Here is a 13065-nt window from a genome sequence, read left to right as displayed (position 1 = left end):
GACGTGCTCCGAAGTGTCAGGAAAGGAAGCATGCATAAAGCACTAATCTACAAAATCCCGGGAAAAAAGTTGAAAGACCTTATTTCACGTGGAAATCCAGCGGTAGACAAGAGGTGGATATGGACGAATGTTCGTTGAAATTGGAAGGACATTGGTAATGACAGAGCCGAATTTAAGAAAGCGACGAAGCAATTGTAGCAGAAGATGGTGAAGTTGGACTACGAAGACGATTTGCTAGAAACCGCAGACAGCAAATGACATAGGCTTATCGTATTTCAATGGAGATGGCGATGAGGAAGAAGCAGCATTTCAAGAACATAACCAAAATAACTACCTACCACAAAAAACATTACGATCGAACGAAAATAGGAAAGAGCAACTCAGCAAAACCAGTATGTTCAAAACGCTTACCCCAAACAAGCGACCCAAAGGTAAATTACGTTGACCATTTAACTAACAACACATTCTCTTACAGCTCAATACACCACATCGATTTCCAACCTTTCCCAATCCTTAAGGCCACGCAAAACTTAAAAGCCGCAGAGCTAAAGAGGTTGCTATGCCTACTCCCAAATTCTAAGGTGTATTATGGACAATGCGAGTTCTCGGACTTGCATTGGAGACTTGGTCCTATGACCCCCTTGTGCATCAATAAAATAAAAGTATTCTATTAATAACTTCATCATATTATGGCTACATCGGTCTCTTTCTACTCATAGTGTAAGGGAGTAGAGATCAAAGTGGATAATGAAATGATAGATACGATAGTCAGTGGCGTCTCGTAACCTCATTTTTTACCTGTTCAAGGACCTGACAAGTAGGCCATGTATTGAACGAATACAGTGGGGTTCCGATTTTGGCAACAAAATTTTTATTTTCAGTTGCCTAAAACGGAACCATGCTAAAAACGGAATCTTTTTTCGTCAACATTTTTTTACATTTCTCTGTTTGTAAATGATTACTTAACATGCCTAGTTACCGTTATGGAACTATACAACGATCTAACCCCGGAATAATTAGTTTGATCATATTTTCGTAGAGCAGTCTGTAGCCTCATCACACTGCTACAAATGGATCTCTAGAAACAAATATTCTTATGCGTGTAACTAAGAATACTTGCTACTTTTTTGAAACATAGTATAAATTCTATGTGAACTCTTTTCATAAATGTCCTTTGTGAAATTAATAATTGCATTAGGGACCGTAAAACGCCCTAAAAGCATTAAATCTATGATTATGTTGATTTTAGATGTTACCTGCTTCTCAGAGACTTTACAGGTAGTGTTTTTTGGAACAGTCAATATTACACTATAGAAAATTTTGACGTGTAATGTTGCTTAGAAGGTGTCAAAATTAAGTTGTAAAGCAAAGAGGCAGCATTTACGTTATCGCAAAAATAGGATCATTCTTGAAAGATACAAACTTGAAAATCATGAACAAATTCACCCAGTTTACACACGATCCCATATTTTACAAAATGGGACAACAAAAAAGAAAAAAATGGCAGACGTTTAATTGGTGTATGTCCGCATATGCATCATCCCATTCAGCAATATTTTGAAACATTACGTCAGTTTGGCATTTTGAACCCAATGATAAAATATCTTAAAGGAATAACAACTTTCTTGAAATTCTAAACAAAATTTCTGATCTATTTTGTAACATATTTTCATTTTTTTAATATGTGGATGATATTCACGAAATTTAACAGGAATTGCTGAAAAATCCCATCCTATGAAAAAGCTCTGGCAAAATTTCTGCAGATATTTCTGCAAAATGAAACTTGTAGATGTATGCCCATTCGCAGCGAAATTCATGTGTAAATTCATATAAAAATCTATAGAATCCTCGAAAAGAGCCATACAGACTAAACGACTCATAACAGAACATCGAACACTAAGTCCACAGAGACCAGTAATCAACAAACATTTTGGTCGAATAAGCATCGAATAAACTGCATTTAACCCTCGAGTGATCGCGCTGCTGTATTTTGTACAACACATTGAAATAATCTCGCTTTTTGTTATTAGCATTACCGTGGTGCTGACGGTGGTGGCCAACCGCGCGAGTAACGGAAGGTTAACCTAACTTCAACTAGAAGTGGAGCGGACCTAGTGTGATGGTTAGAACACTTGACTATCACGCTAAGGACCTGGGATCGAAATGTGACTTCTTCTTTGGGAAGGGAAGTAAAGCGTGGGTCCGCAGATGAACTAGCCTAGGGCTAAAAACTTCAACTAAAGAAACTGTTGTTCAGCTACTTCTGTTTTTTAGGTATGCCTATGTACCATTTGGACATCCTGGTGAAACTTGTATTTTTTTAATCTTGTACTTATTTGAACATTTCCTTGATGAATTCTGTGAGAAATAAATATTTTTTTTTTATATGTTTCTAGATGTCTGGAGATATTAACAGAGCCAAACAATAAGCTAAAATTTATCACTTTTAGACAAATAGTGAGGTCGTACCCTTAAAGATTATGAAATGATTCTCTCAAAGCAATTTTTCAAATTCTCTATAGCAAAAGTACCCCCAGTGGACCCCTGTGCTCTCAAGGACAACACTTTCGCGTTGTAAGTAAATGGCCAGAGATTCAATTCCCAACCCTGCCACCAACAACTTTTAGATAAGCCAAAATTTTCAATCTATCGTCTATATTCTAAGCAACTGCTCTAACGAAAGGATATTTCGATAACGCCCCTGGACTACATCACTGTCTACTGGACTGACAACCAATATTGACAACAATATGAACAAAAACACCGTGCGTGCTCATCGTTCTACCGTCGTCAAAAGTAGAAAAGAAAGCAGAATCGAAGCTATGAGTGTAAGAAAAAATATCATCAAACAGCTCACGTTCTAGGCCTAGTGGACAAATGACTGACTACAAATGTGTGAGGAAGTGAATTTCAAAAACATACTTTGAACATCGAGACCACAGCTTAAAAGTCGTGGATATTCCCCATGGCCAATGGCCATTCTGAGGGTGACGGGTTCAATTTCCGGTCGGTCCAGAAACATTTTGTAAAGGAAATTACCTGAACTTTCTTAGGCATAGAGTATCTTCGTGTCTGTCGCACGATATACACATTAATATCTGTGATCATAGAACACTGAGAAGCAGGGTTCCTGATTTCCACTTTTCATCTTCTTCCACATTCGAAGACAGTCAGCAGCGAACGGTTGTCGCTTTAGTTTGTGTGTTTGCTTGTCAGCGACGACAGCAAACTTCGGCGAACGGTGGGAAGCCACACTTGGAAATTACTCATTCGTTCACATTCGCATCGCAAGCGATCGAACGGTGATGCGATTCGTGAGTGATACGAGTTATATTTGTGCATACGAATTTTTGATGTTTCCAAAAAATGTTTGTTATTTTCTTTGCTAATCTAGCATTTCAACAACAATACACTAAAAATGTATGCACTAAATGCAAAAATTCTCTTCTAGTTATGATAATAGCCGCTCCGATCACTCACCAGCATTCTTCACCATTCGCCATTAATTCATTCGCGTGCGATTCAAACTGCGACGAACGGCAACGAATATCCATGTCAAACAATTTGCCCATCGCTTCCCACTGGTGATGGGGTGAAGAGTGAATATGAATGGAGTGAGGCGAATATACCGATCCTTGCTGAGAAGTAGGCTTTGTCCTAGTTGGGACGTTATGCCAAAGAAGAAAGATCTACTCGGTTTTGTGCACCCTGCACACAAATAACAGTTGGACATAATATGAAATGATATATGGACCCATACATCACGTATTTAGGATATGTGTGGCAAATATAAATGGGTCGATTCCTTTGTTAGAATGCCGGAATAGCATAAAAGTGTTATTATTTCTTATAATATAATGCAATTTGTCTATTAGAAGAATTATTTATCGATATTTGCTATATTTTTATTAGATTTAAAAATGTTGCCAAAAACGGAATCCTTTGTTGCCAAATTCGGGGGGTGCCAAAAACGGAACATGCCAAAAATGGAGCATGCCAAAAACGGAATCCCACTGTACATCGAATGCGTGAAACTTCTGCCGTACGACCTGTGCTTTTAAACAGATCGGCTTGGTTGGTAGTTCATACCACCTTACCAAGACTGGCAAAAGTTTCAGGCACCCGACTGCCTATTTATTGTTCTGTTTTCATCACAAGTTATATCGATCGTGATTAAGTTCTTGTTAATACAGATACAAAAAAAAAACGCGTAACGTAACGAAGCGTTTAACCCAGGGCTGCCCAATCTTTTTCGCTTGTTTCTTACATTTTTGGTCCGTGCGATCCCCCGATTTGAGATTTTTTAGCATCAAACTAAAGCACGAGCTAATGGATACATATTTCGAAATTGAAATTCAACTTATCCCCTTAACTACCGTGAGAATTTGGTGAAAAAAATTGATCATCATATATCAAGATATGTAGGCAGCGCGGCCCCGGTAAAGTAGACTGCTGAAAACCTTCAAACACCAAGAAAAGTAAGAGTAAACGGATTGATTTAACGGCAACAGACCGGCAACGATTGAGAAGTCGGATCTTGGAACGTGAGAACTTTGAATGAACCCGAACGTGTTGGGCTCCTGGCGCGTGAACTGCAGAATGTCGGCGTTAATGTGGCAGCTATCCAGGAGATACGCCCGCCCAAAACTGGAAAACGCGAGTTCCAAGCGGTGGATCCCATCACCAACACTTCATTCAAGTACCAGATCTACTACAGCGGCGGCGATAAGGCAGAACGTGGAGTTGGCTTCACAGTAATCGCGAAACAGATGAAGCGAGTTATTCGGCGGAAGCGACCGAATCTGTGTGTTGAGGATAAGGTGCAAATTATTCAACTAGGGTAAGTGTACCAGTTATCGCCATAGTGGTTCCCTATTTGGCCATAGTCGAAATTTAGAAAGTTTTCAAGTTTTGATCTATTATGAAAGTTTTAGTAGCAAGGATTGAAATGTATCTTGTCATTAAAACTCTTGAAATGATGCAAAATTTTGAATTATCTTAAATAAGCACTATGGCCAAATAGGGAACCACTATGGCAATAACTGGTACACTCAGCCTACAGCCTGATCTATGCGCCAACGAACGATAAACCCAATGTCATGAAGGATGAGTTCTATGAGAGCCTTGATAAGGCCTACGGAGAGTGCCCAAAACAAGATGTCAAAATAGTTATCGGAGATGCAAATGCACAGATCAACAGAGAAAGTTTCTTTAGACCTGTAATTGGAACGGAAAGCCTTGTTACCAATAATAATGGTCTACGCCTTGTGAGTCACAAGTTGTGACATTGATTGCTGCTAGAAGGATGACAATCAGCAGTACCTACTTCGCACGTAAAAATATCCGAAAATACACCAGGTGACACCCGACACTAGCTCCAAGATAGACCACGTGCTGGTCGACGGGCGACATTTCTTCGGAGGACATAGATGTGAGGTCCTACAGAGGCCCGAACATTGACTCGGTCCGTTATCTTGTAGCTGCAAAAATCCGGGCGCGATTATCCAGCGTCGCGGGTTCAAGAAACTACAGAACGATGCGTTTTAAAGTCCAACACAGCCGAAGGGGTTGCTGCACAGGACTATCAGGAGTTGGACGAATGAATATGACCAACGGATCTGGAGATGTCAACAGTTTATGGAGGTTTATCCATGAAGCAGTGAAAAAAAAACAGCGCAAGAGGTGATAGGTTCCGCTCAGCGACGCCAATGTAATGGTTGCCGCCAGAAGACGAATGCTAGTGGCCGGTACCCGGCTCAACAGGTAGCGGTACATAGTGGCAAGAGCAGCAGAGAAACGTATCCATCGCAGTAAAAAAGCCAGCACGAAGAGAGTGTAATTGCTGAAACGCAGGAAGCATAGACAGGAACGACATGCGGTGGTTTTATGCAACTGTCAATGGTGCGCGGCACAAGATTTCGCCAGTGTCCGCCATGTGCAACGACCGGGAAGGAAATTTGCTGTCAGACAAAACAATGGTGGCAGCCAGGCGGAAGGAGTACCCAGAAAAAGGATTGCCATAATTGATGACGGCCAAGCAGTGGTACCACCAACACTGGATGAGGTTAAGAAAGCCTTTAAAGAGCTGGGAAGGACAAGATCCCGGTCGAATTTCACGGAAGCACGGAAGCGAGTAGCTACATCAATTCACCAGATTATTGTAAAGATTTGGGAGGATGAAGAATTGCCTGCCAGCTGGTTGGATGGCCTCATTTTCCCAATCTACAAGAAAGGGCACAGACTAGAGTGGGCCAATTACAGAGGTATTACCCTTTTAAATTCGGCATATAAGATACTGTCGCGTGTCCTGTTCAACAGACTAAGAACTCTTGAGGAGTCATTCGTCGGCGAATATCAGACTGGTTTTCGTGAGGGCCAATCAAAGACGGATCAAATGTTTAACCTGCGGATGATCCTAGATAAATATCGGGAATACCTATAGCTTGCGAACTCACCATCTCTTCATTGATTTTAAAGCAGCGTACGACTCTGTGAAAAGAAATGAGCTTTGGCAGATAATGTTAGAACATGGTTTTCCGACGAAACTAATTAGGCTGATAGGCGCAACGCTGGATGGATCAAAATCAATTATTCGGATTGCAGACGAAGTATCTACCTCGTTTGTGACCTTGGATGGATGAAGCAGGGTGATGCTCTTTCAAATTTGCTATTCAACATTGCACTCGAAGGAGCGATTAGGAGGAATGGCACTATCATTACACGGTCGCACATGCTCCTCGGCTTTGCGGACAATATTGATCTCATCGGCATCGATCGTGAAGGGCAGTGGAGGAAGCTTGTGCTCCACTGATGAGAGTGATACAGTGATGATTTACTCTACCAAGACGAAGTACATGATATCCGTTGAAGACAGAGGCAGGCCTAGTTGTGTTAGTGAGCCAGTAATTGATGAGGATGTGTTTCAAGTTGTTGAAGAATTTGTTTATCTTGGAACACTTGTGACATGTGACGATGACGTTTCCCGTGTAGTGTAAAGGCGTATTGCAGCTGTGAATAGGGCCTTTTACGGATTTCGTAACCAGTTTAGGTCCCGTAACTTGCGCAAACGCAAACAAAATTCGCTGATTCTTTCGGTTGCCCTCTACGGCGATGAGGCGTAGACGTTTAAACGAGGTGGACCGAAAATCTTTCGGAGTTTTTAAGCGCAAAGTGTTGCGACCAATTCTCGGTGGGACACAAGAAAATGGAGTGTGGCGTAGACGCATGAATCACGAGTTGTACCAAGTAAGTGTACAAAGATGCGGCGAATATTGTAAAACGTATAAAATACGGCAGACTTCAGTGAGCTGGACACGTAGTGCGAATGTCGGAAGAAAGAAAAGCGAAAACGATATTCAGCAGGGAACCAGGTAGAGGTCGACGACTTCGTGGGCGACCGCGAACACGCTGGCTGTACGCGGTTGAAGAAGATCTGCGATCCTTAGGGGCCGTTCATAAACCACGTAGACTTTTTGGGGGGAGGGGGGGCTCTGGCCAAAGTCTACGGTCCATACAAATTTCAATTTTTTTGTATGGACAAAAGTCTACGAGGATGGAGGGGGGGGGGTCTGAGATGGCCAAATTTTGGTCTTCGTGGTTTATGAACAGCCCCTTACACATTCGGGGAAACTGGAAGAATATCGCCCAGGACCGGCGAAAATAGTGCTCTACTATACGCTCGGCGTTGGAGTAAAGTTACTTTGTTGCCAACAAGGTATCAGTGAATCAGGATATATTACGAGTTTTATTTTTGTGTTACGTGTTCTATTTTCACCTGTTAATATTTCACCAAGTTCACCAATGCACATTTGTAATGCTCTGGCGTAGTAGAGCATCATTAGACCTTATCAGTCTCATTTTCATAGCCTACATTTAGGTCATTTCGAGCAAAAACCAACTACCAGATAAAGGAATCGCTCGCTAACAGGGACATCAAAATGTAATGGTCTTGTATTGAATCTCGAATCAGCATGCCCCCTTCGGATTAAACATTTCTAGACAAAACTCGAGCTATGAAAGCAACTAAAAGCCTGGAACACATAGCGTCCGTTCCGTCGAGGTTTGCGTTTTTTTGACAGTTTTCCCATGGGAAATGTGTCAAACTACTGTCACGCACACGCAAACGTATGCATTGTGTGGGGCACTTAATGCTGCGAACAAAAGGCAACCTACCAGAAAAAATACGACACAGAATTGATTGATGGGCGAACAACATTTAGAAAACCTCGTCATCCTGTGTTCAGAAACTGTTATCCACTAGGGTAACAGGGAAAATTTTTGTTCTGTGTTGTGTATGTCCATATGTAATGTCCTATTTTATTACGCATTTGTAGTGCTCCACAACAAGATGTTATATTTTAATATGCATTTGTAGTGCTTCATTATTTTTTCGTAATAGATATCGTCAAGGAGCTCCACGGATTCTTTCGAAAATTGCTCTATGAATTCTTTGTGTGATTCCTCCAAAAAAAAAACTGTTACAACTTTCCCAGAAATTCTTGCTAGGATTCCTCCAGGGGATTCATCCAAGCATTTCTGCTAGGATTCTTAATTCAATTCCTGTAGAGATTCTTCTAGGAATTCCTGTAAGGATTCTTTGAGGAATTCATGCTGAAATTCCTCGCTGGAAACCTTCAGGAATCTCTGCTGATATTCATCCATGAATTCTTGCTAGTTCTCAAAAAAATTCTCCTTTGATTACGCTAGCCATTTATCCATGGGAAAGGAGTTTTCCAGAAATTTGCTCCAGAAAAACATAGGAATTTTCATTATTTACTCCAGGGATTCCTTCCGGAATTGCGCAGAGGTTTCCCCCCGAGAATTCTCCAGGTGATTTCTCTAAAGAGTCCCTCATTGATTCCTCAAGAAACTTCTGTAGAAACTTTCCGGGGATTCCTCTATATTCTTCAAAAGGAAGGCAACTATTTGGAATGCGAAAGCGATCACCATTTTGAATGCTGCCTACAATGTACTATCCCAGATCATCTGCCGTCGTGTGTCATCTAAAGCGAATAAGATCGTGGGTTCAAAGCAACAACTGCTGTGAATACTTAGGCTTATTCTGCGCGGCGTGTGAGGTGAGACGAGTCGAATGAGGTGACCAAAGTCGACTCGCTCCATTTGAATTACGTTAGTCGTCTCACGTTACTTGATACGAAACCGTCCGTCTCACCTCACACGCCGCGCAGAATAAGCCTGACTAGATCCGAAATCACTACCAGTTCATGTAAAGATATGGCCGTCTGATAGTGAAGAGACGGCTGGAAGATTAGTCCGCAGAAGATGGTCGAAGGCCAGTAAAATCGACCGAAACGTCCGGACAGTCTGGCAAATAAGTTTTTAATTATTTCTCGCCGAAAACCAATCGATGAACTACCAGCACATATTGTTGATTATGTTATTCTAATTATCATGTTGTGTAGATAAATGTAATGAATTCTTGAAAAAGGATCTTGCCATTTCTGATTCGCTAGGATTTTTAAGGATCTTCCTAGAAAAACCTACGTCAAAAATATTACAATCGCACGATGATTACATTCCAATTCTTTCCAACATCCTTCCAGCCGGAACGCCTGCAGGGTACGCACTACTCGGTCCAGTCGGACATTTGGTCGCTCGGGCTGTCGCTGGTCGAGATGGCCATCGGAATGTATCCGATTCCGCCGCCAGATGCCAAAATGTTGGACTACATTTTCCAGGACAAGGGCGATGACAGTTCGCCCGGGCAGAACATAATCGAACCCAAACCGATGGCCATCTTCGAGCTGCTGGACTACATCGTCAACGAACCACCACCGAAACTGGAACACCACTCGTTCAGCGATCGGTTTAAGGACTTTGTCGATCGATGCCTCAAGAAGAACCCCGAAGAGCGGGCCGATCTCAAAACGCTAATCGTGAGTAACACTGAACACATGTTTATTTTATTGTTTGTGTTGAATTTTGATTATTTTTTCTCACAAGTTTCAATATTAATTATTTGCAAGTTCGCAAACAATTTATAGCTAGATCAAAATTTCCATCGATTTTTTTTTATTTGAAAGTTTCTTTTTTGGATTCTTATCGGTCAGAATTCATTATAAATCTCCCCCTCTATTTCGCTTCTTCCTCAATCGTCCCTGTACAGAACCACGACTGGATCAAGAATATCGAACAGGAGGACGTGGACATTGCCGGCTGGGTGTGCAAGACGATGGATTTGCTTCCCTCCACGCCGAAGCGAAACGCGTCGCCGAATTAGGCAGTTTTAAATGAGAGCAGCATGAAAATCGAAAAAAAATGAACGTCTCTATGAATGTTTAGTGAAAAAAGGTCTTAACTGTGCGTAGCTTTCTAGGCGCATAGCGGCGTATAGGTTAGGTGCACGGAATTCCGGCATCGTTCCGTGTTTGTAGTTTTTAAGTTCTAGTGATGCATTATTAGGCTTTATTTTAATTGTGTACAGTGTAACGATTTTTTTTAAATATTTCAATCTGTGGCATGCATATACTTCAGTGTATGAGTTTTACAGTGGAGCGAGATGCATCAAATGCAATAAAACTATGATTCAACATAATAAAGTACATTTACAAATACATAGTTGTCATGATACCTAGATAATACGAATGGGTATCAGAATTTAGTGAACCATGTGCAAGAACAATTAATCGAGATGAGATAGACTAGAAAAATACCTACACAAAACAAAAGGTAATGCATTCCCAATATTCTTAAACACTCTTTACACCACCACTGGTAGAAGAAACGACCCTGGAAGGAATGCATTGAAAATCTCAAGAGATTAGTAAATATTTGCAGATACGCATCCACATACTATTCAGCACTTCTACATATATATAATTACTGCACTGTGTAAGCAAGACGATCCCAAATTGATGAATCATACTCATCCAGCATACATATGCATTGAATTCTTACTACACAACGTGTCGCTGGCAACACTGACGGCTGCAGACGAAATTTGAAACATTGAACCACGTTTGCCATTTACATTCATGCAGGACAAATGTATTGAAAAAAAAACAGAATATTTTAAACTCGATTGTCGTTGTTTTCGATTTCTAAACGAAAGAAATTCTCTTAGTTACCGCCGTAGAAAGAACTACCGGTTGGTTCGAGAGTTGAACATAGAATGACAGATTTATTTTTCAATGTGTAATATAGGGTTACTATGATTAAATCCAGGTCAAGGCGCCTACTACTAACACTCCTCCTCGATTGGATCTGGTTCTATTCCGATCATCCTCCGCAATGTCTCCAAACGTACTCGTTGAAGTGGCTTTGTGAGAATGTCAGCCAGCATTGTTTCGGTTGGGCAATATTCCAGTTTGATTACTTCTTTCTGCTGCAAATCTCGTACAAAGAAATACCGCACATCAATATGTTTGCTTCTTCGTTCTATCCGGTCACCTTCTACAAGTTTTATGCAGCTTTGATTATCTTCAAATACGATGATTGGTCCTGTTTCTTCTTCAGCGATTTCTTCCAACAGTCGTTTCGTCCAGCTCAGCTCTTGACAACCTTCTGCCAGGGAAATGAATTCCGCTTCAGTTGAACTCAAAGCTACGCTTGTCTGCTTTCTCGAGCCCCAAGCGATGACACCTCCACCGTACTTGATCAAATAACCAGAATTCGACTTTCTGTTCCTGCAATCGCCAGCGTAGTCAGCATCAACGTACATGCACAGTTGCTCCCGTGACATTCCTAGCTTCAGCTTGTGGTCTCTAGTGGCATATAAGTATCGAAGAACCTTCTTTGCTTCATTCCAGTCTTGCTGACTCGGTGAACTAGATTTCTGAGCCAGTAACGAAACGCTTAGGGATACATCCGGTCTAGTTTGCACTGCTATATACAGCAGACCCCCGATAAGGCTGAGGTACTGCGAATTGTTTGATAGTGGCTCTTTCTCCTCCTTCTGTTGTAGATAGCATGGGTCCATTGGGATCTTGGAGGGCTTCGCATCTTGTAAATGGAAACGCTCAGTCAACTTGCGGATGTATGCTTGTTGGTTTAGCTTGTACCCGTCGTCATCCTTCTCGACCTCGATCCCAAGGAAACTTCGTACGTCGCCGAGATTTGTCACGGCGAAATTCTTCTCCAGTTGGTTGTAGATCGACTCGAACTCCTGTTCAGTTGTTGTAACGATAATCATGTCGTCTACGTAAATGAGAATGAATTCTGTTACTCCTCCTGCAGTCTTCCGCTTGTACAAACATTGATCCGTCCGGCATTGCTTGAATCCTAGTTTCTTGAAAACTGAATCAACCGTCCGGTTCCAGACTCTTGCGGACTGCTTCAATCCGTATAAACTCCTCCTCAATCGACAAACTTTACGCTCGGATCCAGTAACGTATCCTTCGGGTTGTCGCATATAGATTGTTTCCTCCAGTTTTCCGTTGAGATACGCCGTTTTCACGTCCACATGCTTCACGCACATCTTCCTCTGGCTTGCAATCGTCAACAATGAACGGAAGGTAACTTGCTTGGCAACCGGCGCGAAAACTTCATCGTAATCCACGCCGTACTTCTGCGTAAAGCCTTGTGCCACGATCCTTGCTTTGTATCGGACGACATTTCCCTTCTCGTCTACCTTGGTCTTGAATAACCACTTGCATCCAATCGCTTTCTTTCCGGCTGGTAGATTCACTAGGTCCCACGTGCAGTTCCTCAGTAATGCTTCGTGTTCCTCATCCATGGCAGCTCTCCACAGCTGCGCATCGTTGCTATTCAATGCTTCTGTTGGAGTTCGGGGATCTCTGATGCACCGTACTGCTTTCAAACCATGATTCGGATGGGGTCCCTCATTGATCTCGGGTTGCGGGTTCGCATGACTGTATATAGGGTACGACGACAGACCTTTGTTCGGTAAATAATAGTCATTATACTTGCCGGGGAATGCGCGCTCCCGTCCACTGCGCCTCAACACCGGTGCAACGGTGGATTTGAAGTTGTTCGTGGAGGGAGCGCCATTATAGTCACGTCACCAGAATCATCAGAACTATCTTCATGACTGCTTTCAGTTTGCGAGAAATACTGCGAAACTTCTGATTCTTGCAAATCTTCATC

General features: G+C 41.9%; 1 protein-coding gene across 2 annotated transcripts in view; it reads left to right on the top strand.

Annotated features, from left to right (window-relative positions):
• LOC109431812 (dual specificity mitogen-activated protein kinase kinase dSOR1) overlaps positions 1-11041 on the top strand; it is a 38648-nt gene extending 27607 nt beyond the window's left edge. For both annotated transcript variants that reach the window (XM_062855719.1, XM_029868055.2), the window contains exons 3-4: positions 9564-9896; positions 10127-11041. In XM_062855719.1, coding sequence (XP_062711703.1) covers positions 9564-9896; positions 10127-10240 — 447 coding nt within the window. In that variant the 3' untranslated portion in view covers positions 10241-11041. The remainder of the gene's footprint in view (positions 1-9563; positions 9897-10126) is intronic.
• Positions 11042-13065: the final 2024 nt, after the last annotated feature.

This window comes from Aedes albopictus, chromosome 3 (genome assembly GCF_035046485.1).
Source record: "Aedes albopictus strain Foshan chromosome 3, AalbF5, whole genome shotgun sequence".
Classification (NCBI taxonomy): Eukaryota; Metazoa; Arthropoda; class Insecta; order Diptera; family Culicidae; genus Aedes; species Aedes albopictus.
Note: the sequence above shows the minus strand (reverse complement) of the source record. Positions and strands in the feature narration are given on the sequence as shown.